Genomic DNA, 27,691 nt, shown 5'->3' with positions numbered 1-27,691 from the left:
GGGGGGGGGGATGTTTCTCGGTCCTTCAAATAAGTGGACATACTTGCGCAGTGATTTCTGGCCTTCATGGATGACTGTGAAGTTATTATTATTATTAGCCTTTATTTATGAAGCGCTGTAAATTTACACAGCGCTGTACATATAATCTTTTTAATTAAATGGTTCCCTGCCCTCGGGCTTACAATCTAAAAAGACACGACACAAAAGGAGAAGGGAGTGGTGGAGGGAAAGGGGATGAGGTCCAGCAGTTCCTCTCTACCTCCGAGGCCTGGACCAAGGCAGATGGACTGGAGGGAGGGCTTGGCTTCATAATAGATGGTTAATTTGCTCACAAATGCTATAGTCATACTGCATTATTGTCTCCCTAATTTCTAGTTCACAGGCCTTGGAAAGTATAAAACAAGTATGGAAAAAAGGGAAGGAAGGAAGGAAGGAAGGAAGGAAGGAAGGAAGGAAGGAAAAACGTAATGAGGTCTGGCTCTCATTTGTAATCTTTTAGCCTAGTAAGGTAGGAACAAACAGAAGAAAGTGTGGGATTCTCACTCAAATTTATTGTGTAAATTACTTGTGAACTTCATTCATTTAGTCTATGTATCATGAAAGCTATTTATTTTCCCAGTTATTTGATCACAATAAGAGTATCAATTACAAATCTGAATGTTCACTAGATTTTTTTTTCTCTGAAAGATTTACTAATGGAAGCTTTATACTGACTTGTTTCAAGAATGTGTCTTTTCATTGCTGATGGGGCATGTGTAATTTACACCAACATGTTGTTCACACTGGTCAAGCTAAATACGTACTAGTCTATAAAAATATTAAATAAACATACTTGTTCAAGTGTTTTCGAGCTGCTGGGAGACCAGACATTTCCTCATTTAATACATATTTCTTTGTTCCCATGCAGTAATTTTCCATATATTCTGCCCAGTGTAACTGTCGAACATCAAAATTAAATGCCTGTCATTAAAAAAAAGTTCATATTAAAATAAATTTAAATAATCAAATGTTGCTTTTAATTTTAATGGATGGAGGCTGCTTCATGATTAACACACAAGAATCTCATTAATCAACACAACTGATCTATAATATATATAGTCAGACCTCCCTATCCGTGCGCTTGCCATCAGCGGATATGAGCATCTGCAGATGACAAGCTCCATTGTCCCCAATGGCCACATGTGCTGTTAAGGAAAAAGCGACTTGAGGTCCCACATATTTTGTATTTGCGGGGGGGGGGGGGCTAGAATGGATCCCCTCTGGATACAGAGGTCTGACTGTAGTTGTAAGTCAGTTTTAGGAAATTCCTAGGCCCAACCCATTTCCTTAGGGAAATGCCAGTCAGCTCCAACTAGGCCTGATATCAGCAGAAACTGTGACACATTAGAAGGCTAGCAACAATGGGGCTTGACCTACTAACACTATTTCCTTACCCAATAACCAACTGCAAAGAAAGTTAAGGAATTAAAGTAATAAGACCTTTGATGGTATCTAATTTAAAGTTATAGGCAACTTAAGAATTCCCACTTTTAGAAAGAATTAATTAGAATAATATTAAATATTCCACAATGGCTAAGGGTCCCCTAAAATAATAAATATAATGAATTTTTTTGTTTGATTTCATTAAAAAGGATTCAAGAAGAACACAGACAAAAGGACTCTGAGAACATTTTTATTTGTATATTATTTAGCAAAGATGTTAATCACTTACTCAGGTTTACAAGTTACTTAACCTTCACAGCTCAGCAGTATTAATAATTAGTTGTACCACTTTAGAGACAAGCTGCTCAGACCTTTGGGACTGACAATATGCAGAATTTAAAAGAACAGTGTCTTAGTGGTTAAGACGCTAATTCTGATGATTTGGCAATTCGATGGTTGGTAGTTTAAGGCCCGAGTGCTGTATGATGGGGGTGAGTTCCTATCACTAGTCCCAGCTTCTGCCAACCTAGCAGTTTGAAAGTATGCAAATACAAGTAGATAAATAGGTAACACTTCTCAGTAGGAAGGTAATAGTGTTCAGTGCAGTCATACTGACCACATGGACCACCAGAGCAGTCCTCAGACAATGTTGGCTCTTTGGCTTAGAAACTGAGATGAGCACCACCCCCTACAATCAGCTACAACTAGACATTCATGTCAATGGATTACTTTTACTTTTATATGATTTTTTAAACACCTTTGCCTGATGAAGCCAGTGGAGCTTCAAAAACTTGCATCATGTATTTTGTGCATTTTGCTTGTCTAAATAAAGGTATCACTGTTTTGTGGATATTGGATGTATTGTATTTTTTTATATGGTTAATACAGCTATACTGAATATGTTTCCTGGATTAATCAGAATGATGTAGAATTAGTATAAGGTGCTAAATTTCACTGTTTCTTTCCAATTACAGTACATCCACTTTAGTCAATGGAATTTACCTGGGTCTTGACTTACCAAATTCCACTTAAACCTATGTGATTTCACATATAAAGATCACCAGTGCAGACAACACTTGCATGTTTCACATCAGCTTGAGAAAAACTAAGAGTTACAACAATAAAGGCATGATCGCATTGTAGCTTTACCTTCTCAATTTTTTTCTGGCTTTCATTCTACTCCTTTCTTTGAAACTTTTACTTATTAATGTTTAAGTACTACAATGAAAGACAAATTAAAGTAACAATCATTACTTGCCTTTTTGTCTTCAGGACCCAGCTGGTTCATAAGCATATTGACATTGTCTGTATTCCAGTCCCAAGAATTACTGGTGAAATATTCTAGTAACATCATAACCTTGTGAAGACGTGTTATTGTTTTCATCATCCTATAGTCCAGGGAAAGAAGTTATTCAGAAAGATCACACTGAAAAAAGGTTCAGATAAACTGCCTAGACACATTATATCAATGCATGTCCCACTAATTTGTCTACTAGATTCCAACAGATTCTACAAAATTAGAATATTTCTGCATACCATTTCCATATTCTGAGAAAAATTCAACTACATGCTTATACAGCATTATAAAAATTACATTTTACATATGTATTTAAAGAGATTTAATATGAGGAGTGATACATCTTATTTTTCAATGCAAATGTGGAAAAAATGAATTAAGAGCCTTCATCCATTAACATAACTGGTTAGATCAAAGCACAACCAACTGTTAAAGTGATAAGCATCATGCCTTCTCTCTTTCACTCGACTCCTGAAAACACATATCTGGCCACAGTTTTATCAAATGGAAATTCCCCCACAAAGGCGGGTGCTCAGTACTGTAATTCACATGGTTTATATATAGGAGACTCACATAATGAGATACAGTGGTACCTCGGGATACGAAATACCCAGGTTACGAAATTTTCGGGATACGAAAAAAATCCCATAGGAAATCATTGTTCCGGGTTACGAATGTTTTTTCGGGATACGAAGAAAATTTTTGGTGCTTTTTTCGGCTTTTTCGCACGAAACGCGGCTTTTCCCCATTAGCGCCTATGGCAATTCGGCTTACGAAGGCTTTTCGGGTTACGAAAGCGGCCGCGGAACGAATTAATTTCGTAACCCGAGGCACCACTGTATGTCCCTTTATTATTCTACAGACAAAGAAGGGAAGTGATATATGGACATTCATTACAAAACAATTATCTCTTTCCAAGTTCATAATTGGTTATACTGAATAATAAAATGCACTGTATGAATACAGATGCCTACTATTCAATATGCAGAAATATTCTATAAATGGTCATTGCCTAACTGGGGCAATAACAAGTAACCTGCCAAAATACATTGGAGTCTATTATTAGGATCAAACTGGAAAGCAATATATATTAATACAGTGCATAAATTTGAATCCCATAAATTTGAATATCCAAACATGTTCAGCTTGTCAGGAAAATGTGTTCTGTTAGATATTTGTCTTGCTGCAAACAGTCAAAACAGAATCTGATTATACTGTCACAGATCAGAGTAAGCAGCTAAGCTAAACATTCATTTCCAGCCTGATCCTTATGATGTAAGGCACAGATAATAAAGAGCAGGGAAAATGAGAAGTGGGGAATGGAAAACAAAGCCAGCAACAACCCAAAACAGTTTTGGAAAGTTAAATTTTAAAATACAGATTATGGCCATTTCACTATACTAACAAGACCAAATTCTATTATGTGTACATGCATGTGTGTTTATAAAAGTTTTAGAAAATTAAGTACAGTTGGCATAGTAATACTCAAAGGAAGACACACATTCTGAAAACACCTAGCCACCAGAAAGCCAGTACAAGGTAAATGAAACTGTTTTAACACTTGTTCTATGAGGAAGTTTAACTCATTACCTATAGAGGAAACCGAGCAACGTGTGAGCTACATCAAGGGAAAACACACAACTTCCCCATATTATAAAGAGCTTAGCCAAAGCTCTTTTCCCCAAACATTCAAAAGCACAAAAATTCAGCCGAACACAAAAAGAAAATACTCAATGTAGGTATTTTTAATAGTAGAGGAAGGCACTAAATTTTTGAAATACAACTGAATGTGGAGCACATATAATAAAAGTCACTCCCTTTCTAAATAAGCAATTTTTAGTTTAACATATCTATATTTTCCAAAAAGCATATGAAAGGAAGTAAGTGAAGACTAACACTTAAGTTAGAGTATTTCTGCTACAATATATGTGCCACTGAATTCAGCAAGCCACATCTGTCGTAGATAGTTGTTTTATGCTCACACATTCCAGACTTCCCAGTATTAGTGAAGAACTAAGAGGTACAGCTGCTGTACCTGTACATTACACAGACATACTGCATTCCCATAGCAACTCAATCCAGAAATTTGCAAACAAAGCTGTTATGCTATCCTTACTACTCTTGCACCCATGTAGTGTCACATTTCTGGATACCATAGGATCAGTACATGATTCAGTTGGATATCTTGCTAAAGGATATCTCTGCCCTTTTCTTAGTTAAATTTTCTTCACTGCTCTAGATATGTGAACAAGTACTAATTCTAGAGGAACCAGTTTGGTGTAGTGGTTTGAGTGATGGATTATAACTCTGGAGATCAGGGTTCAATTCCCAGCTCAGTCATGAAACCCACTAGGTGACCTTGGGCAAGTCACATGTTCTCAGCCTCAGGGGAAGACAATGGCAACCCCCCCCCCTGAACAAATCTTGCCAGAAAATCCTATTATAGGGTCACCATAAGTTGGAAACTACTGGAAGGTACACAACAACAAATTAGTTCTAGAATTTGCCATGCCACGAAACAAGCTGAAATGAACTACTTCAGGCATTAGGCTATGGAAATAGATTGTCAAGAATCAGTGTCTGAAAGGCACTTGCAAACATGGCCAAGTGGGGGGCAGGAGGAATCTGGGTTTCACTTCAAGCATCTTGAACTTGACTGGCCTTGAACAGAGCTGCATAATTCAACTTGCAATTCTAATCATGACCTTCCTATCAACACTACGTTACATCTTTTAAAAAAGACTTAGATTCTACCACCTGTTTGAATGGATGGCTGATATTTTATCCTTCATACCTAGGTAATACCCTACATCTACTGCGTTATTTTGGAGTGGACCACTTTGTTGTCAATCACAGGAATACATTCAGCATTAGTAAAAATTATAATGATTCAACATGGACAAATCAATAAAATGATTCCTATACTCATAAAGATAAACATATGTTTTGGACATCCTTTCCCTCAACCACTTTGGCTATTTACTTCCCGGTAAATCTATTGGCCAATCATATTATTTTGGTTCAACAAGAACAATGGTTGCACTAGGACTGGACCAACTTAAATGTTACCTGTATAGCAATATTGACTGAAGCTTTAGTAGCAGCAGTAAACAGCAGGCATACACTAACTGAAGTTAACATTTCTAAATTTGAATGGTGGTTAGTATGAACTTTGTTAACAGGTTATAAAGAAATTTCTCTACAGAACAGCAAGTAGTGCAGGTTTCCCCATGTCTGTATACATATCATGGTTGCTTTGAGGGTCACAAGTACGGGAAGTCTAGTATGAGCAGCTGGGAATGATGTAGCTTTATTATAGATAAAAGTATAAATATTTGTCCTTGCTTCCAATCTATGCCATAGAAATGAAGGAAACTGACCAAATCAAGCTTTACATTTGAGTAATTTTTGTGCATGCTGAATGACTTAACTTGTATTAACAGCAGGTCCTTGGTATCCACTAGGATTTGGTTCCATGACCTTCCGTGGATACCAAAATCCATGGATGCTTAAGTCTCATTAAATACAAGGGATAGTAAAATGGTGTCCCTTATATAAAATGGCAAAGCAAAATTTGCTTTTTAGAATTTGTTTTATTTTATTTTATTGTTATTTTCAAACTGTCGATGCTTGAATCCATGGATAAAGAATCCATGGACAGAGACGACTGTACTTATTAAGATAAATGATGATACTACAACGACAGTGGGCAAGTCTGATTAAGAGTTCCTAAATCAAAAGACATTCTAAAAACATAGTTTAAAAGTCAAAAAGTGAGGAATAATGTTTCCTTCTCCTTCTCCCCCAATGCTATGTTAACTATGGAAAGAACAGAACTTGAGATCGCTTCCATCTCCTTGGATGTCAGTAGTGGAGGGTGTTTGAACATCAGTTCTGTAAAAGAAAGCTTAAAAACTGTGGCATTAAAAAATAAAAAGCTTTAATATAGGGAGGGTAAAATAATTATGCAATTTAGACCAGTTAAATATAACTTTTTGCCTGCTTAGGAATTTAGCCGGAAGAATTATAAGCCAAATGACGGTGGGATCCAATGCATTGTAAGTAACCAGTGTTATTCATTTAAAAACATTGTACCTCTTCTATTCCCTTCCCTTCTCCATCCATTTCAGCTTATAATTTCAATAACAGTGCTAGAGTAGAATTATTCAGAGAGCTTAGTCATTTGTTGCACTTGCTAGATTCACTTTAACAAAGTGAAGCTTAATCAGCCTCTAAGGTCCAAGAAATATCCAGCTCTTTTACTGTTATTGTTGATTCTTCTATTAGTAAAAGCTCATGCTGTTGATCTATATCACCAAGAAGCTTCCATCACCTTTCTAGCAAAAAATTAGCCCTTTCTTTCTTACCACGGTTTCTGACCTGTCAACCTGAGAACAACATCGTACAACAACGCAGGAAGTATGTGACCGACTGTAGTCCAATAATGATGTATAAGTGGGCTGGACTGCAATTTAATATTGGGACGCCTTACTGCTTGTTCTAAAGGATTCTTCTTGAAAATCAAATTTAGGTAACATTCTGCAGAAAAATAAGGGTCAACATGTTTTGAGTAGCTCTTGTTTAAAGAATGAATTCACAATTAGGTAGCAAATTCAGTCAGCCTTAGATATCTTGACAATTTAGTGACTTAGCACAATACCATTTTTACTGTTGCCATAGAATACTTGGTTCAAACATGTCCTTTGATTGAATGGTTCACTCAACCACAATTGCAAACAAACAAACAAACAAACAAAAACCTTAGTCAATGTATTAATTGTGTAAACATGGGTTTGCAAAAAGCCAAAGGGACACAAGACAGAGCTAGTCACCATTACCTTGGGCTTCTTCCTGTAATCCTGAGGTAGGTATCATACAGGAATGCTGGGGCCTTATGGCTTACAGCAATCCAGTAGTGATATAAAAGGTGATTGGAGGTTAGATTTACATTGGGCCGTCTGAAGGCCTGTTCGAGAGGATTCCTCTTGAAAGTGGATATTACATGGTATTCTAAGAAAGAAAAGTTGCGGAACAGCTTTGATAATAACCATGTTCATGTATTGGACTTCCATGGACATCACAACAAACATTACAACACTCACTGAATTACAACCCGTATTTCTGGCATATTTTTCATTAACAACTAATTCTAAATATGCATTTTGTTGAACTGTCTGACTGTCAATTTGTGAACATTTTTTCAGCTTGTTATGTTCTCCAAAGTGGCTGTAGCTACTCTTCCTTGTTTCTTGTTCTACTTTATTATTAAAACTCTGTAAACAGATCTCCATAGATAGATACCCATTCAAACCAATGTATTAAAAACCCAGTATGGTGAATTACAGCTTTTAGCCCAGCGTTTTAGTATCACATACATTCAAGTTAAATTTCCTCATTAAAGTATATTTTAGATTATCAATTTGAAACTTTTCACCACTGGCCTTCTACTTCCTTATCCCCAAACCCTCCCAAATCAGCCAAAATAAACTTTTTTTTACTGTAAAAGTAACATAGCCTAAACCAAGCTAGCTGACACACAGTTCCATACTTAGTGACAATGTAACCTTGACCTAATAATTAAAATGAAATAAGATAAACTCATTTTATAGTTACAAAGGTTAAAAAACAACAACCTTATTCTGAATAGACACAGTGTGCATGATAGATTGATTCAATAAATGAACCCACAGCCCTAACCTTGAAAGGTCTGAGCAGGGCTACTGATGACCAGGGCTCTTTCTGGTGTCTTCTTCATAGGGTTGCCATAAGTCAAAATTAACTTGACAACAAACAGTCTGCAATTATTTTTAAATTTTCATGGGGCAAAAAGAGGGAAAATGAATATAGAACATTGTAACATAATTTTATTTATGGAAAAATAAACATGGAAAAAGTATGTGCTTCAAAATATTTAGAAATAAAAAACAACTTAATCCCAAATATTTTAGGGGTTTATATGCTGGTGATACCTTGGAATCTCAAAAAAAAACATAAACTCACATGCTGCCAATAATAGGTAGCTTACAAAAAGCCAATCTTGCAAAGCTTCCTCACTAATAAGTGATGCATGCAAATCTTCTGGCTCAGAAATGTGATCACCGGTTATGGATGGGCATGAAATTCATCCATCTTACATTTTAATGCAAATCTAATTCTCACTTCCCAAATTAATATGGGAAATGAAATGGTTATTCTTGAGCAATCACAATTCTGCAGTTCAGTTCTCTAATTAGAAAAATGTGTACAAATGTACATTATATGAGGCAAACTGTGTATATTAGGCAAAATGAATGCAAAAAGACATATGTAACAAAGAAATGCACACACAAATGCATACAAATTTTCATGCAATATTAAACAAATAATCAACTGATGTGGAAACAGGACGAAATAAATAAAAAATTAAAAATATGAAGAACAGAAACAGAGGTTGATGAACTTGCCCATCCCTACTCTCAGCACCTTACACAGAACCTTCTCCTACACTTGTCTGCCTCAGACCACTAGTAATGCTTAGAATCAGTTTTGCATCAGCCTCATACTGAAGAACATCTTTAAAGTGGTATTATTTAAATGAAAGCCCCTGTACGTCTTGTCCACTGTTGTGGAATTCCCATAATCACAGCTAAAAGCTATTTTGTATTATCATGTACTTCTTATTACTTATGCAGTTAAAAATATATCTTTAAAAGGTTTACAATAAATAGCTTTAAATAATTAAAGGTTGTTCTCCATCTCAAGTGTGCTATACTATTTTTCTGCCCTGCACAACTATTCTGTAACTTCGTTAAAGGTCTCAAGAATAATGACAATTGTCTATGGAAATAAAGCTTTAAAAATTATTTTAGGAAGCAATGAGACACAGCAAAGTTGAGAAGAACTGGTGTTCTATTTTATAGCAGTTTTTAATTCTAAGTGAATCTAACATGATACATAGTTTTGAACCTTAGTAAACAGATATTTTTAAAAACTGTAATAATTATGTCATGTAAGGAAAAAAAAGACCTACCAACTTCACCCCAATGAAAGGGATTGGTGCCACCTGTTGTACAGTTGTATACCATAAGATTTCTTGGTCTGGAAAATAAATGTTTTTCCATATTACCCTTTCTCCAAGCATTACAAAATATTCAAAATAAAGAGGCAAGACAACAATTATAGTACAAATAGTAATGATAAAGTAGCACTGTTTAAAAATGATTCTAGTACTCAAGTGATAGGCAAAACAGAAATAATTTGCCTAAATATCCAAAAGTGGCTTTGGACATTTCAAAATAAGTGGAAAGGGGGGAAATACAGAGGGTATTCTCCTATTCCCTTTTTAGAAAATGCTTGAACACTCATGTCAAAGAAGTCTATGGCCTGTTACAGACTGCCAAAATAAAGCTGCTTCGAGTTTCTTTGGAGGTATGCTATTTAAATGATGCATGGGTCCTAAGAATCCGGAAGCTGCACCAAAGCTGCACTCCATTGCTTAGGATTGGAGTGTGGCTTTGGCGTGACCTCCGGACTCTTAGGACCCATGCATCATTTAAATAGCATACCTCCAAAGAGACTCGAAGCAGCTTTATTTTGGCAGTCTGTAACAGGCCTATGTCACTTGTGGTTTCTCTTCGGTCAATGCTAGTTTAGAATATCTGGGATTATCTCTTAAAAGAAAGAATCCAAGGATGGACTACTGTTGGCAGAATAGTTGAATCCAGCAAAACCATAAGAAGGTGATTCCTCCTTTCCATTGCAACCTCCTGTGTGCTCCAAAGTTCAACTGTGCAGAGCTGGGAACCCCCCAGGTGCAATTTTTAATGGCATGGAAAGCTGAACTGGAAAGGGGAGAGGAAAAGCAGTGCTACTCGCAGAGCACTGGATATAGCACAAATTACTTTCTTTTCTCACTCCAACAAACTGCCCAAATCTGGAATTTTCATTTTGGCAGTATTTCTCAAATTGACATTTCTCTATCTAAAACAATTCTTATTTTAATTATATCTTATACTGATTATTGCAACATTCTTTACTAGTTCTCCATTCCTCATAATCATCGTCTACATTGCTTTCAATTTAGGGGTTTGCTAGACTGCCCCGAAAGGGCGGGCTGGAGCTGCCCATTTTTACTCCTGAGGGAGCTCGCAGCAACCAAACCACGCAGGCTCCCTCCGCATTAAAAAGAACCCGGTAATAGCAGGTTCTTCTTGGTGAGTGCAACTGTCGCCATGAGTGCACCATTGGAGCACTGTCGTGCATTGATAATGCAGGCTCGGCGTCGTGACGTGCGGACATGGCTCCGCACTTCCATCATCATGGCGACCCTGTGTGCACCAGAGGTCGGCATGATGGTGCTGCCGGAGCATGCTAGGGTTCGGGTGCGTGCGGTTGCTCGGTTCTCCTGAACCCTAACCTAATTGTTCCGGGTTTTAGTTTCAGAATTCTCTCCTTTCTGCTTGTCACATTTTCCTGCTTTGTTTTCCTTTCTCGACTCATGTACTCTCAAATGGATGAAATGGGGCAGAGGAGCTGCTCCCTAGGCCTTTGGGGTGCTCCATGTCAAATATGAAGTATGATAAAGTTGTGACCAGTTAACAGTCCTGTAAATCCATCTAATACTCTGTCCTTGTCTGAAATGACACTGCACCTCACAAGGCTCATTAACAATGCAGGGCCTTCTACGAAAGGCAACAAACTACTTGGTCTTTGGACACTCTTCTTGGAAGTTATATATGCCAAAGTGTTATCCTAAATTTTGGGCTCAGAATGGTAGGTTAAGGTGTGGCTACCTGTTTAAGCATCAGTGCACAGTAGCTATGATAATATAGCCTGGAACAGTAGGAATAGGTTTTATACTTCTTATGGTTGTGAGAGCAAATACAATTGTCAAATATAATTTTCAATATAATTTAGTAATATACACCTACAGTATAACATCATATAAGCACTGCTTAATCCATTTAGAAACTGCATTGTCACCTGTTATACCTATTAACACCTGAATACCAAGCAGCAGCTATTGTTGTGTTGATCACTACATCTACTGGAATAAGATCTGCAACTGCACTGTTGGAGGCTCGCATCGTTCGAAGAATTCCTTTTCCTGCCTTGAAACAGAAGGCATACAATAAGAATAACATTTCAAACAACTTCTGAGTTTGACAAAAACAAAACAAAAAGTATTTAAATGCATATTACTTACAGCAATAAAAAGGCCACTGGGTCCATTAAAGTTATCAATCCACCCCTATTTGAAAACAAAACATAAAAATTAAATATTTATTAAAATTAAGGTGCTATTGGCTATGCTTACTCACATGAGCAAGCTGGTTTTCTTCCTCTTGATTCCTTCCATTAGCAAGAGGGGCTAAACCAAAAAGAGGTTGTTTAGCATTGTCCAACTGCAGTCCTGGGCTTGCATGTGGCTCCCCATTTTATTTTATTTTATTTTATTTTATTTTATTTTATTTATATCCTGGTTAGTACTCCTAATCTCCCCAGATCTCCTTTTTTTTAGAAAAAAATGGTGAAGTGTCTTTCTTGGAAGCTTTCAAGAACAGCAATTTGTTTTTTTAAATAAGTTTTTTGGATGATGCTGTACTATTTGATTTTTTTTTTTTTCCAAATCTAGGAATGGACTTCCAGCCAATTCTAGTTTTGGTCAGGCTAATCATGTCATGCTACACTGTTTTTCAGATATATTTCACCTATATCCTTGGAATATGGGCACTTTGAAATCCAGCAATACCTGCTAACAAGGGAAGACTGATTTAAAAAGGAAAAAAAATTGACTTACTGGGAAAGGTTCCTTCCAGCTGGCACCCACAATTGATGGCCTTATGATGGCCACATTTAGTTTTGCACCTTCCTGTTGTACAATGTATTCTGCCAAAGCTTTTGTATATGTGTAAGTATTAGGCCTGTCCCCTAATAATTTTGGTGTAATATCATTCACAAGGCTGTCATCCATCCACCTAAAGAAATAAAATATTTATTAATACATGCCCTATAATACTAGTCCAAATTACGCAATATCTCACAATGTCTATACTGCATGATAATGTCACAGATTTTTTTTAAAAAATGTAACCAGTTTTAAAAATTGACACTTGAAAGATGCCCCATAGTTTGTATAAATGACAAGTTGTTTGGGGTTTTTAAAATCTGAGTTTCCCATCCCCTTGCTAGCACTGCTAGCACGTGCATCTCCCTAGAGAGGCTCTGGCAAATTAGACAATCCTCACGAACCATGTGGACTAAGTCATAAAGGGTGAGATGTATTACTAAAAATAAGGGAAGTGGTATCTTTTGCTTATGTGACTTAGATCCAATATACACTTTCAGGTCATTTTCAAAAGACAAGTGGAAATACTATTTTATGCTAACTTAAGTTAGCTTAAGCCAAGCTAACTCAAGTTAGCTGAAACTTTGAAGGCAGGAACGTCCAAGGCTCAAATATTACGTTGACCTTTTAACTACACAAGGCAATAAAATAAAATTAAAAAAATAAAAGAATATACCAGTACCAACAACTACTCAGTTGTATACTGTAAGACCATTAAAAGATTCTACAAAAAATGGAAGTTCCTTTGCTTTGTCTTTAGCAATCTTTCAGCCAAGTCCATTGCTTTATTACTGCAGCTATTCTTATTTGGAAGATTTAAAGTGATATATATATATTTTATTCACTGAAGATTTGAAAACATACTTATCTTTTCCTGCACAGTGCATCATTCATAACCTTCTAGAGCTCTTGATATGTTTTTTTTAGATAGCCCCACTTTGCTCCCTGTGTCATACCAGTGCACTTTTCATCTAAACCCCCAGTTTCATGGGTGTCAAAGGTTCTAAAGACAGGCAGGACACGATGAGGGGAGGTTGGGCAGAGTTGTGTGACTTCACAGATTACCATTCAATTGCCAGTGAATGGTCAGCACAGAGGTCACTGTCTAGAGAAACTCTCAGAGGGGGGGCAGTTTACCACGAGGATTAGTCCTCCTCTGGTGATGGTGATGTCAGAGGAGGTGATTGTGTCCCTCCAATAAAGGGGAAGCAGAGGGGCCCACAAACTGCATCCTATAGACTCCAGAGTTATGAGATACAACAAATATAAGATAAAGAAATGAAGGCTTGAGAGTCGTTTGGAAGGAGTCAGAGGGAGTGACGGGCTAGCCACATCCACAGGAAGTCGTGACTATTGTCGCTTTAGTGTCGCTGCCACTTTCTTCAACAGAAGTGAAATATGGTTTCAGGAAAAAAGGCTGTGGTTCATCACAAATCTGACAAACCTGAGCCAGTGAAAACAACTGCTAAAAATCCAGATCAAAATGAATTCCTAATGGAGAAAATAAAAAATATATATGTGAAGGAAATAGGGAGGATAATGAAAGGATAAAAAATGAAATGAAAGAAGAGATAAAACTTAAATTGAGATCAGAACTAAGGGACATAAAATAAAACTTGAAATCAGTTACTAAAGAGATGGAGAAAGTCACTGAAAAAGTGGAGAAATTAGAATGTGACATTAAAAATTCAGAAGTGAAATTGGAGAATGTAATTAGAGAGAAACGAGGGTTGGGAAAATTTAATCAAGATGGAGATCAAAATCTGCAAGAAATGTTTTAAACTGAGAGGAATTCCAGAAAAGGATGATGAGAATTTGTATTAATCACTGATACCTATTCTAGCTGACTACATCAAGGAATCAGAACAAGATTTCCCATGAGAAATAGATAGATTATATCGCCTTAATTCAAAGGTGGCAAAAAGTAGGAATTAGGACATGATTGTGTATTGTGTGAGGAAACAGATTCATGATTTGATTATCCAATATAGTCATAAAAATATTGATAATTGATGAAAAAAGAATCCAGATCTTTAAAGATGTGCCGGCAAAAATTCTTCAAGCTAGAAGGGACAATTTTTTTCTCACAGACCAATTTAAAACGTATGGAGTACCATTCCAATGGGAGGAAATCAAAAGAGTGTCAGTGACTAGGTGTCAAAAAATTACAGACTGAACTCTATAGAAAAAGCAGTGGACTTTTGGCAGAAATATAATAAATAAACAAAATGTAATAAAACTTTTAGTTATATCTCACTTCTTTGAACAAGCAATTGGAGCAAACAATCCATAGGAAAGAAACTGAAAAAATAGAGAAAACAGCCTGGAGGGAGTAAGATTTGGAAGAAAACCTCTGCCTAGAATGAAAACAAGGAGCAACTACTAAAGAATGAAAGAGAAAGACAGGGAAGAAGAAGAGGATGCAACAGGAGGAGAAGGAATAGAATAAAGACATTTTTGTGGGGTAATCAGTTGACCATTTAGTGTGGGAATTGTCTAATTCGAGTTATTCCAAATGGGGTGGCTGTTTGGCCATCTAATCAGTACAGTAATTGGATATTTAGAAAGAGATTGGTTGATTAAACTGCATGAAGCATTAGAAATGGATATTTTATCCCAGAAATTGTCATTAAACCCCCTGGAAGACGTGCGAAAAGAATGGAAACCGGTGTTAACCTACTTAGATGAGAGGAAAATTACAAAGGAAAAAACGAGTCAGATAGGAAGAGATACGATGTGACAATTAAGATCGCTAACCATATAGTTATATTGGAGGTTATGGATAGAAACAATTACTTTTATGAGTCTTAAAACTGGTTGTTGAGATGGACGGGAGAAGCAAAGAAAGGGAGTATACTATAAAGGTTAATTATGTTATCTATGCTAATTGTTGGAAAAGATTTAAGAATGACTAATACCCCAGAAGCTTTGAAGATCTTGTAAGAAGTATAATAAAAAAAAATAGTAGCAAAGAGATTATCGAAACAACAAATACGAACTCATAAAAGCAAGTTATACAAGAAAGGATATTATGGGAAATCCAAGAGAGCAGGGTGAGAAAAAACTGCTAAGAGTTGAGGAGGAAGCCAGTATGTGAGGAGAGGTGATTGAAAGTGTAAGTTATGTAGAAGGTGGGATAGAAGAGCAGGTTGATTGATAGATAAGGAATGGAAAGAAAGTTGAACTGAGCAGACAGGAGAAAGATTAAGGAAGGTTGAGTTATGTGCTTCTCAATTATTTTCTGTCATGCCCCCCCCTAGGAAGAAGAAAACATTTCGTGCCCCCCGCGCGACTGTAAATAGTATCATTTGTCTATAAAATTGTTATAAGTACACCTCTGCATAACAGAGCCTCACACCCCCCCTTTACGGAGACTCGCGCCCCCCCTGGGGGGCCCGCCCCACTATTTGAGAAAGACTGAGTTATGTAAAGAGAAGGTATGGGGAAGGAGAGAAGGGAAGGGACCTCCTAGAACAGGGGTTGGCAACCTACGGCCCGCGGGCCTGATCCGGCCCGCAGGCACCATAGGAGCAGCCCCAGGCCGGCCCTGCCACCGATTGCCGACGGCGGCGAGCTCCTTCCCCCCCTCTGGGACGGCCTCTGCCCTCCCAGAGGGGCGGGGGAAAGCACTGGGGCCGGCGGTGCACTCCTTCCCCTGCCCTCTGGGACAGCCTCTGCCCTCCTCGAGGGGTGGGGGAAAGCACTGGGGCTGGCGGCGCGCTCCTTTCCCCGCCCTCTGGCATGGCCTCTGCCCTCCCAGAGGGGCGGGGGAAAGCGCTGGGGCCAGCAGCACCCCCCTTCCCCTGGCCTCTGCCCTCCCAGATGTCCTGGACTGCAGCCAGCACTCACAGACACATGCCGATAAGAATGGCTCAGCCAAGCAAGTGGATGCAAAACACAGACCTTGCAAGGATTCAGCGTGAAAGCAGTCCGAGAAGTCAAGCCGAGGTCAGGATACCAGAAGACAAAGCAAACCGAAAGCCAAGCCGAAGTCAGGATACTGGGAGTCAGAGTGGTCAAAGCAGTCCGAGGTCAAAGCAGCCAGAAGATAACAAGGGTCCGGTCCGAGGTCAAAGCAACAAGGAATCAAGATACAAGAAGCCAGTGCTAGCAGCAATCACACCAAGGGATCATGCAATAAACTCTGGCAAACAGTGAAGGTCTCTCAACAGTTTAAGTAAGGGAAACTCTCCCCCGTGCCACCTGAGACTGGTTGGCTAATTGCCTCTCTGCAATCCTCTTGGATCTGCGCCTGCAAGCACTCTCAGCCCTTGTCTCTTGGAACGTAGGCACCTCCAGGCAAGCTTCCTCCCCAGAGTCACCACTAGGCTGTTGCACCATAGGAGGCCCCTCTCTAGCTCTAGGACCTGGTTGGGCCTCCTCCTCTGGGGCTGGGAGAGCACAGCTGAGACCTGGCAGAGCAGGATTGCCACCTGGTGTAGCCTCAATCAGCTCTTGCTCCGGAGGAGGCTCATTCTCCTCCTCGTCCTCCGAGAGCTGATCTTGGCTGGCCATGACACCAGAGGGGTGGGAGAAAGCGCTGGGGCCAGCGGCGCGCTCCTTCCCCCGCCCTCTGGGACGGCCTCTGCCCTCCCAGAGGGGCGGGGGAAAGCGCTGGGGCCAGTGGTGCTCCCCTTCCCCCGGCCTCTGGGATGGTCTCTGCCCTCCCAGAGGGGAGGGGGGGAGCGCTGGGGCTGGCGGCGCGCTCCTTCCCCCCGCCCTGTGGGGAAGCCTTGGCCCTCCCACAGGGCGGGGAGAGGCAGTGGGGCCGCGGGCCTGGGGAGAAGGAGGCAGGGCCCCCCTCGTCCTTCTCCCCAAGCCCACGGTTGCTCCACAGCCGCGGGCCTGGGGAGGAGGCGGCAGTCCGCAGGGGAAGAGGAGGAGGAGGGAGGAAGCTCCCCCCCCCCCGCTTTGGCCCCCCAGTTGTCTCAGGGACAGCAACCCGGCCCCCGGCTGAAAAAGGTTGCCTACCCCTGTCCTAGAAGAAGGGAATGCAACATTGTAGATAAAAGAAGAATATCCTTACCCTTATGTAAACATATCTAATATCTATTGAACTCATATGCTTTATTTATATAACTTGATTGCATGTCTTGTATGACTGAAAAATATTATGGACTATATGTGTGCTACTTGTTTTAATTAATAAAAAAATTAAAAAGTAATTGGATATTTAATCAGTAATTGGACATCTAATCAAAAAAGGATCTAAACATGAAAATCATTTCTTGGAATGTTAGGGGAGTGAATTCACCATGGAAAAGGGAAAAAAGTATTTGCATATATTAATAAATATAAACCAGATTTAGCATGTATTCAGCAATCACACATAAATACGAGGGATAGGAGATTAATTTTCAGGAAAGGTTTGGAGAAGGAATATATCTCATCTACATCTAAGAGGAAAAGGGGTGTAATTATTTATGTGAATAATAATTTGGAATCCAAAGAAATCTTTAATGATTAAGAGGAGTATTTTATCAGGGTTGAAATAATACGCAAAATTTTGATTGTGGGTGTTTATGGCCCTTTGCTAAATAAAGGAAAATTCTACTCAGATCTACAGAACAAAGTATCGGAAGGTGATTATGAACATTTAATAATAATTGGAGATTTCAGTGGAGTATGTGAACAAAAAATAGATAGGGTATCACTGACTTTAGTGGATGCATGGAGGTATATGCAGTAATCTCGCGCCATACGTGGGCTTGTTATAGGCTGAAGCCACCTGGAAAATGGGAGAATGTGCAGCATGCGTGCATGACCATGCGGCAAGAACAAGCCCCAATATATCCAATGGGGCTCACGAATGATGCAAACGGGGGCTCGAACATAGTCGCACTTTGCTTTATGGGGGCGGGGTACAGAACAGATTCCCCTGTGTAAAGCAAGGGCCCACTGTATACGATTCAAGAAAAGAATACACTTTTAGATTTGACAGACATGACTCAATGGCCAGAATCGATTTGGTGTTCATTTCAATAATAGCAGGGGACATTAAGGAAATGGAGGTACTACCCAGATCTTTATCAAATCATAGTATGCAAATTCTGGACTTAAATGAAAAAGAAAATATAATTGGAAGTTAAATGATGAGTTAAGAGATCCAATAATAGTTTTTTTTAAAAGCGAGATTAGAAATAAGTAACTTTTTAAAAGAAAATATGAATAAGGGTGTAGATATGGATATTGTATGGGATAACAATAAAATTGTGTTAAGAGGACTTTTTATCCAACAAAATAGCATAAAATGTAGGAAACAAAGAATAGTACAGTTAAATAAATTACTAAAAGATCAGGAAGAGAAATTGGTATTAAATCTCAAGAACAATGAGGCAAAGGAAAGGATTAAAATAGTGCAAAAACAGATTTCAGTAGAATTGGTTCATGAAATAGGAGGGAAGTTAAAAAAGATTTAAGCAAAATGAATTTGGACACTAAAATAAGGTAGATAAATGGCTAGCATATAGACTCAGAAAAGAAAGGGAGAAAAAACAAATTTTAAAGATTAAGGATGGAGAACAAGTTGTGATGAAAAATGAGGACATTAAGAGAGCTTTTTCAAATTTATTATGAAGAGCTATATGCTATAAAACATATATATGGTGGGAGTTTTGAATTATGGATAAAAGAAGATGGAATTATTAAATTAGACAAAGCCCAAAAGAAAAGGTTAGATGGTTTTTTTGTGGGTTTTTCGGGCTATGTGGCCATGTTCCAGAAAAGTTTCTTCCTGACGTTTCACCAGCATCTGTGGCTGGCATCTTCAGATAAAAGGTTAAATGACTGAGTTACTAAAGATGCCCTTATGTAATTAAATTTTAAAATCTTAATACCTTTCAAAAACTGATCTCTTTTTATTCTTATTATCAATGTTTCAATCGCCGTTCAAAATAGAAGTGGTGATAGCGGGCATCGTTGCCTCATTCCCCTACTTATATTTATGAATTGAGTTTTGTTCTCATTAATACAAATTTGTGCTTTTTGATATTTATAAGAGGTACACCAGGTACTTATTTCCACTGCTGGTGAATGTGCAAAAGGGCCAAATGTTAGAGTATAATGATCCAAACAATTAACAAAATACAGTGCGCTCGCGTCATACACGGCTTCCAGCATACAATGGAAGCCGTGCCGGAAAGGCTTCTCCCGCACCCTGGAAGAAACAATGGGGAGCGCCAGGTGTGCGCCGTGGGAACGAGCTCCATTGTTTCTAATGGGGCTTGGGTTTACATGGTATTTCCCTTATGCGGCGGGGTCCGGAACAGATCCCCTGCATAAGGGAAGAGCCAACTGTATTAAACATAAGTTTGGTAATGAAACCGGAATATATGTTGCTGGGAATATCTGAAGATGAGATAGAGAAAAAATATGGTAAAATCATAAAAGGCCAGAACCCAGCAAACATTGAGGTAGTAGAGAGTGCTCTAAATCAATGGTAGGATTCTGGAAGAACACTGGGAGAACATTGTCTTGATTCTCCCAAACACAACTTTCAACAACAAAAAATGTCTTGTCTCAGGACCACCTTATCCCTGTGGAAATGTAGGTAAGGATGATCCACCCATAAAGCACAGAGCTCAATAGCTCTTTTGGCAGATGCAAATGCTACTAGAAAAGCTGTTTTCCAGGTATGTTGTAGCCTTAGTTTACAAGAAGCCATCAGTTCAAAAGCTCTCTGGGACAGTTGAGAGAAGACTAGTTCAAGGTTCCACAGGGCAGATGGTCATAAGACAAGCAGATGTAAATTTTTATAACCTTTCAAAAACTTTAACCAAAGGATTCGAGAAGCAAGAGGCCCTGCCGATGTGTTGGGAGGTACAATATCACTGCCAGGTAACACGTGACTGAAGACAAGGACAAGCTGTCAAATGATAGAGAAATCACAAAATCCAGTATGCGGGTGACACTTGCATCCGTACGGGAGACCCCCTGCAGATGAAGAAATTCAGAAAACTTAGCCCACTCATAGTGTATAAGCTCTGAGTAGACAGCCTGCATCATAATGTGTGTGAGCCAGGCAAAGTAGTAGTAGTAGTAGTAGTAATAATAATAATAATAATAATAATAATAATAGGATCTATTTATATGCCACCCAATCACTGGGAATCCAGGCAGCTTACAACAGAGGGGATAATAGACGGTTCCCTGCCCTCAGGTTTACAATGTAAAAAGACACGACACAAAAGGAGAAGGGAATGGGGGGAGGGGATCAGGTCCAGCATTCTTCTCTCCCTCTGAGGACTGGACCAAGACAGATGGACTGGAGGGAGGGCTCTTTTTCTTAATCGAGGCCCAGCCCAATGGTGTTGGGCCTCTCCTTTCACTCCTTCCCAGGCCAGAAGATGACAGTTGGAAAGAGGGAGGGGAGGGCTCTTCCTTTCCAAGCCTGATGGCGTTGAGCCTGTCCTTTCGCTGCCTCTAGGCCAGAAGATGACAGTTGGAAAGAGGGAGGGGAGGGCTCTTCCTCTTCAGGCCCAATGGCGTTGGGCCTGTCCTTTCGCTCCCTCTAAGGCCAAAAGATGACAGTTGGAAGGAGAAAGGGGAGGGCTCTTCCTCTTCAGGCCCAATGGCATTGGGCCTGTCCAAGTAATCAGACTAGGATTCTCTAAACTGTGGATTTTGCCATTTGAACGTTTGAGTACCTCACCTTGCCACCATGGAGAATCAACAGGTCTGGATGTAGTGAAAGCCTGAGATTCTGATTCTTGGAGAGGGGCAGAAGAGAAGTAAACCATGGTTGTCTAGGCCACCATGGGGTGGCTCAATATGCACCTTACTCTAGTCTGTCAAATTTTCATTATTACCCTGGTGACTAGAGAGAATGGTAGGAAAATGCAACTGAACAGGAACGTGTCTCTGACAAAGCCCCTCTGCTCTGGACTGCTTGAACAGATGTTGCAATGCCTGTTCTGAAGTGATGCACAAACATCAATAGCTGGCACTCCCCAACTCCAGAAGACAGCCTGAAAGGTGCCCATGTGTAGCTTCTGTTCATTACAGAACACTAGTGCTCAGCTCAAGGCATGCGTGAGAGTATTCTTCCCGACAGGTAAATGAGACCAATCCCATAACTCCACCAAGAAATGGAGAAGGGTGTCTGATCGTGTATCCTGCCCTGTTAAATTCAAGTGCACTGATATGGAGAACCTGCTCCTCCAACGACTTCTGACAATGAGACTTACAGAATGGCCTCCCTGCCCTTCTAGGGATGCGTCAGTAGTGACTGTCACAGTATGCCGGGGAAGAAAAACAGCATCCCTTTTTAAATGTGGTGGTGGTGGTGGTGGTGGGAATGTGCCACTACACAAGATATCATGAATCTTTTTCATGGAGAATCTGTCAACGGGTCAAAGCAGGTCAGGAACCAAGCCTGAAGAGGCCTCAGCAGAAGCCTGGCAAGGGGAGTGACAGACACAGTTGAGGCCATGAATCCTAACACAGTTGGACATTTTTGGCAGAAACAGCAAAGAGTACCTCGTCAAAGCACAAAGTAGCTGTCATCTGACAAGAATGCTGTTTGTTGCCCTTCTAATTTGCTTGTGGTTTTTATTAGGAAATGCAGCTCCTGGCTGCCACAAGTCACAGTGAAATACAATAATCAGGGAGAACCACCAGCACTCACAGCTCTACAGTAAGAACACAATAATCTCCAAATGGATCAAAGAAAGTACTATGAAAATATAAAGATACAGTACAAAAGTGCATTTGTGCAATAATCAAGACTATTTATAAAATTTCAAAATGACCACTTGGGTTTCTCAAAAGATAATAACAATATAATGACTTAAACAAGGTGATGATGACATCTGTTCCTAAGATCTTGAAATGGACATTTCGATCTGATAGATGTTCTTCAGATCATTATGTTCAATCAGTATAGTAGTATTCTTTATTTTTCATTCACAAGAACTGCAACTTAAACATTCAGAACTCAAGAGTAAACAATTCTTTCATTCTGTTATGTTTCTGCATAGATTCAATGTCAGGAATACTGGAAAGTTGGCCATCTTTCTCCAGAAGATTATCAGTAAATACAGTACACTTTTTAAAAGTCCCCGAGGAGGCCATAATCTTCCAAGCCACAAAGGAGTCCAAAGTTCAACACCACTAAAAACACTATCCAAAGTCTACTACTGCTGCAGTGGACAAAAAACAACTGATAGTTTAGGTGGAAAGCATGCTGGTATGGTGTGCGAAAAGTGGGCAGGGCTGCTGTCAAGAACACTTGTGTAAGAGCTCTAGAAGGTTCTGAACAATGTCCCGCACTGGCGAAATAACCCATCTGTCTAAATCAGGGATCATGAAGAAGAAATAAACAAAATAAATGATAATCATTTCAAATTTTTAGCATATATGAACACATTCAGAAAAAAACCCTAAGATGTCCATTTGTTTATTTTTTATCAAAACATTTTCCAATATTTTTATTTTGAAAGAATGAAGAAAAGAGAATTTGGTACATACGCTAAAGAATCTATCAACTTCTTAGGATCGACAGGTGGCGGATAGACAACTTCCTCAATGTGCTTCTGATTGCAGTATGCATATGCTGTTGAAACATGGATAAATACATCTAGATTCTTCATTTTCTGGGCCAAGAAGAGAAGCTGCTGAGTTGCAATTACATTGAGCTGAACAGCATCTCTGTTGAAAGAATGAATGAATGACTGAATGAATAAATGAGTGTCTTCAAGGAGTTTAGAATAGAGCTTACCACTTTTCCGCCATCTACATGACCACCATGTGTTAACTCTAGCACACCTACTTGTAACAGGGAAAAGGCAGGAAAGTCCTTCATCTTTGAGCAATAGTGTCTTGGACCCATATGGGGTGGAGGTGGGGAGCTGGGGACAGAGTGGTTACATTTCAGCATTTAACTCTGGCCAGAATCCTGTTGATGCACTACACCAGTGTAATGCTAGTGGTGGCAGGAGGGGTAAGACCATGAGTACAACGCACAAACAGCCTGTTTGGCACTGGCAATTTCCCCCCAACTTCCCTTACCACTGCTGTGTGAAGCTGGAAATAGTGCAACTGCTAGAGTGGTACACCAATAGGATTCTGAACACTGACAGCCAGAAAAACCTACTGTAGATTTTTGAGAGAGGGTCACTTTGCAGGTATACTGTTTAAATGATGTCAAGATGTTTGAGGATTTCAATGGCTTCCCCATGCATTCTAACCTGATAATTGTTGGAATGGTCCAGAATTTCAGTGTTTTCAAATACCATTTTATGCCTAGGGTAGTTTATAACATGTTCTGCTACTGCTGATTTTTTTCTGGCTGACCCAGTCTGCAGTGTCTCTTGTGTTCCTTGATCCTTGATTCGTGTTTGAACACTGCGTTTGGTGTACACTTGCCCACACCAGCATGGTATGCTGTAAACACCTGTGACCGTGACAGAGTCTCTCCTGTCTTTTGCAGCATTTGCTGGTTTTTCTTGGTTGGTTTGTAGATAATCTGGAGGTTGTGTTTCCTCACCAATTTCCCTACTCAGTCTGTGACTCATTTGATGAATGGTAAAAATATCTTCCCTTTGGGAGGTTGTTTGTCTTCACTCTTATGGGTTTTTCTGGGTCTGGCAATCCTTCTGGTGTCTGAGCTGGAGTAACCATTAGCCTGTAGAGCCCAGTCTAGGTGCTTCAATTCACCTTCCAGGAAGTGAGATTCACAGATCCTTTTTGCCTGGTCTACCAGTGTTTTTATTGTGCTTCTTTTTTGTGGTGTGATGATGGTTGTAGTTCTTGTGTAGGTATCTGTTTGTGTGTGTAGGTTTTCTGTATACAATGCATATGCTGAATGCTGCACCAGAAGAGCCTGTTGTGTGCCCCATTAGTTCCTGTAGGGCTTTAGCATACACTGTTTTCCCCTTATGCTGAGGGATCCAGAACGGATCCCCACGTAAGGGGAGGGCACACTGCACTGTGTGGCCCAAATGTTTGTTTGGTTTACGGATGATCAGGACATCCAAAAATGGCAATGTTCCTTTCTTTTCTTTTTCCATCCTAAATTAGATAGTCAGAAACCCAGTCAGATCTTCTTCTCCATGCCTCCAAATGGTGAGTCATCCACATATCAGAATCATGCTGTGGGCTTTTTGGTGCTGTTTCCAGGGCTTGCCTTTCAAGGTGTTCCATGTAAATGTTTACTATCACAGGGCTCAGAGGGCTTCCCATGGCTACCCCATCTCTCTGCTTGTAGAATCCATTGCCCCCCTGGAAGTAGCTTGTGGTTAGGCAATGTTCAAACAGGACTGTGATGTCTTATGGAAAAATTTGTCAGATGAGTGCCATAGTGTCCATTATGGGGACTCTGGAGAACAGGCAGACCACAACAAAGCTGATTAGTATGTCTCAAGGTTTGAGTTTGAGGTTGTTGATTTTTTTCTATGAAGTGGGCATGATGAGTTCTTGATGTAGTGGAGGGTTTGCCCTATATGGGTTTGTAACTCTGTGGCCAAAAATTTTGCCAAGTCATATGTGGGGGATCCAACGGCGCTCACTCTGGGGTCGGAGTGGAATGGAATCCTTGTGGATTTTGAGAAGTCCATACAGTCTTGGTGGAAAAGCCTCGGATTTGCATAAACTTTGGCATGTGGTTGGCTCAACTGAGGAGTTCTTGATCAACGTATTCATTTTCCTGTTGATTTTGTTGGTCGGGTCTTGTTTCTTTACAAGATTTATCACTGAATTTGTCCAGACCTGGGATCTTAAGTGACTGATGCTTCTTAACAGCCATTTTCCCAGAGTTACTGCTCTATTAAGGAAGATTTTACCTCTATTAGCTAATTGATCTAACAGAATATTGTCTACAAGTTATCAATTAAAAGCTCACTGGGCTCAATGGATTTAAAAGAAGCATTTTTTGTAGAATTGCATTTACAAAAAATTCACTGATTTTTGATGCAGACTGACATCTAGAACAAATCCAGTCCATTACTGACAGCAGACATTGGTTCAGTACAGAGACAGTTTCCTTGGAGTTGGGTAGAAAGGAGAGATAGAGTTGTGTGTCATCCCCATACTGGTTACATTGCATCCCAAAACTCTGAATAAGCTCTCCCAGCAGTTTCTCATAGATGTTAAATAGCATAGGGGAACAAAACAGAACCATGTGGGACTACACAGGCCAGTGGCCAGAGTCAAACAGGGTTTCCCAACACCCCCTTCTGAGTTTGTCCCTCCAAGAAAGACCAGAACCACTACATAACAATGTCTCCAAGTCCCATTTCAGAGATGCACCCCAAATAGATACCTTGGTTAATGGAATAGAAAACCTGAGAGGTCCATCATTATATAAACGGTCTAGGAGAGGGATCACATAACAGAAGAGCAATCTGAATTGGGGCATGGTCAAGTGTAGTGATGGTTACAAGTTCAGTGTTCTTCACACAATCTTTCCAGCCAGTTTCAAACTACTTATTTTTTATTTTATTTGTTTATTGAATTTATTTGCTGATGGCTGAAATATGGGCTAATCTTGTACAGGTATCAAATATTTCTGAATAGTGTGTGGTCTCTCTCGTGCCGAGGAACAGTTAACTTGCACCTTTTTTAGAAAAGGATGAGAAATGGTTATGAGGCTTATTAACTAAAGTCTGAAGCATACTAATTAAAGTTTCTTCCTGGGATCACCACCTCTTTTCAAAAAAGACAGCATTTTGTAAGTAGTCAATTTGTCCATTACTGGGGGAACAGACTAAACCAAATACAATTCTTTCATTACCAAAAGACAGACCATCTATGAAACAAGAGCATATTTATTACAGTAAATCAGGAGCACCTGTTATCAGCTTCGGCTGATACGCCAGCTGCGCCCTTTCCTGGAAGTAAAGGACCTAGAAACTGTTGTACATTCACTGGTAACTTCACACGACTTGATTTCTGTAAGGCGCTCTACATGGGGCTACCCTTGTGCCTAGTCCGGAAACTTCAACTAGTGCAAAATATGAGGCCAGGCTGGTCGCTGGAAAAAGTAGGAGTGACCGAATAACACACCTATCTTAAAATCTCTTCACTGGCTGCCTATTAGTTTCCGGGCACAGTACAAGGTTTAGTTATAACCTTTAAAGCACACATGGCTTGGGTCCAACCTATTTGAGGGATCGCCTGCTTCCATATAATACGCCCTGCACCCTCAGGTTCTCTGGAGGAATGTATTGCAGCCTTTAAAAACCAGACTAACTGCTCCCTCCCAGAGGGCTTTCTCTGCAATTGCTCCCAAACTATGGAACGGTCTGCCAGACAAGATCCGTCAAATTGCCAGCTTAGACAGCTTTAAAAAGCTGTCAAGACGGATCTCTTTTCCGGCAGGCCTTTCCTGAATAAAAGTGCCCGGCCACAGAATGACTGCCCCTCACATCATGTATCAGCCCACCGCTCTGTCCTTGCTGTATTTTTATTGTGTTTTTAACAGATGTTTTAATTGTAACTTGTTTAATCCTGTTTTAAGGGGGGGATTTGGGATATAAATTTGTAAATGTGGATTTTAACGTGTTGTAAGCCACTTTAATTGTCCTGTCACAGAAAAGCGGGATATAAATAAAAGTTTTATTATTATTTATTTAGTGCAGCGCGCCCGCATCATACGTGGGCGCACCTTATGCGGACTTGAGCTTACACGCTCAAGCCACAGGGGCGGAAAGGGCGGTGCGTCCCATTCAATTGAATGGGCATGTGCGCCCGTGGCGCCTGCGCACCACTGTGCATGAACCCCATTGTTTCCAATGGGGCTTGAGCATAGGCAGAATTCGCCTTATGCAGAGGGGTCCGGAACGGATCCCCCGCGTAAGGAGAGGGCCGACTGTAAAATCTATCTATCAATCACTTTATTTGTATACTGCCTTTTTCCCAAGTCTGTCTCCCAGGCTAACATAATTAAAACTACTCTGGACTTTGAGGATCCCACTCAGCAAAGCATTTGTTGAACCAAGCTTTAAGAAATCCCACAGAATGTGTCTTGTAGGATAATATCAGTATCCTCTTGTAAAATACATCTGCATTTGATTGTGAAGCCAGGAGTTAAAACGGATTAAGAGGAGAATCTAGAACAAACTAGTCTATCAGGGAATCTAAATGTACCGTATCTTTTGAAAAGTTTCTGAACAGGAATATCATCACAGAAAACCCCTGGTTCCTGGGAC

General features: G+C 39.8%; 1 protein-coding gene across 4 annotated transcripts in view; it reads right to left on the bottom strand.

Annotated features, from left to right (window-relative positions):
• FAR1 (fatty acyl-CoA reductase 1) overlaps window positions 1–27,691 on the bottom strand; it is a 58,284-nt gene that overhangs the window by 6,541 nt on the left and 24,052 nt on the right. Inside the window, exons 4-11 of one of the 4 annotated variants that reach the window (XM_042475173.1) lie at window positions 23,013–23,192; window positions 12,498–12,675; window positions 11,904–11,948; window positions 11,681–11,808; window positions 9,729–9,796; window positions 7,087–7,258; window positions 2,681–2,810; window positions 833–960 (exon numbers count right to left, since the gene is read on the bottom strand). In XM_042475173.1, the coding sequence (XP_042331107.1) occupies window positions 833–960; window positions 2,681–2,810; window positions 7,087–7,258; window positions 9,729–9,796; window positions 11,681–11,808; window positions 11,904–11,948; window positions 12,498–12,675; window positions 23,013–23,192 (1,029 nt within the window). Of the gene's footprint in view, window positions 1–832; window positions 961–2,680; window positions 2,811–7,086; window positions 7,259–7,557; window positions 7,730–9,728; window positions 9,797–11,680; window positions 11,809–11,903; window positions 11,949–12,497; window positions 12,676–23,012; window positions 23,193–27,691 lie in introns of all 4 variants that reach the window. The other 3 variants (XM_042475191.1, XM_042475166.1, XM_042475182.1) reach the window with 3 other exon arrangements.

Source organism: Sceloporus undulatus, chromosome 1 (genome assembly GCF_019175285.1).
Source record: "Sceloporus undulatus isolate JIND9_A2432 ecotype Alabama chromosome 1, SceUnd_v1.1, whole genome shotgun sequence".
Taxonomy (NCBI): Eukaryota; Metazoa; Chordata; class Lepidosauria; order Squamata; family Phrynosomatidae; genus Sceloporus; species Sceloporus undulatus.
The sequence above is the reverse complement of the archived record's forward strand: the minus strand, read 5'-3'. Positions and strand labels throughout refer to the sequence as shown.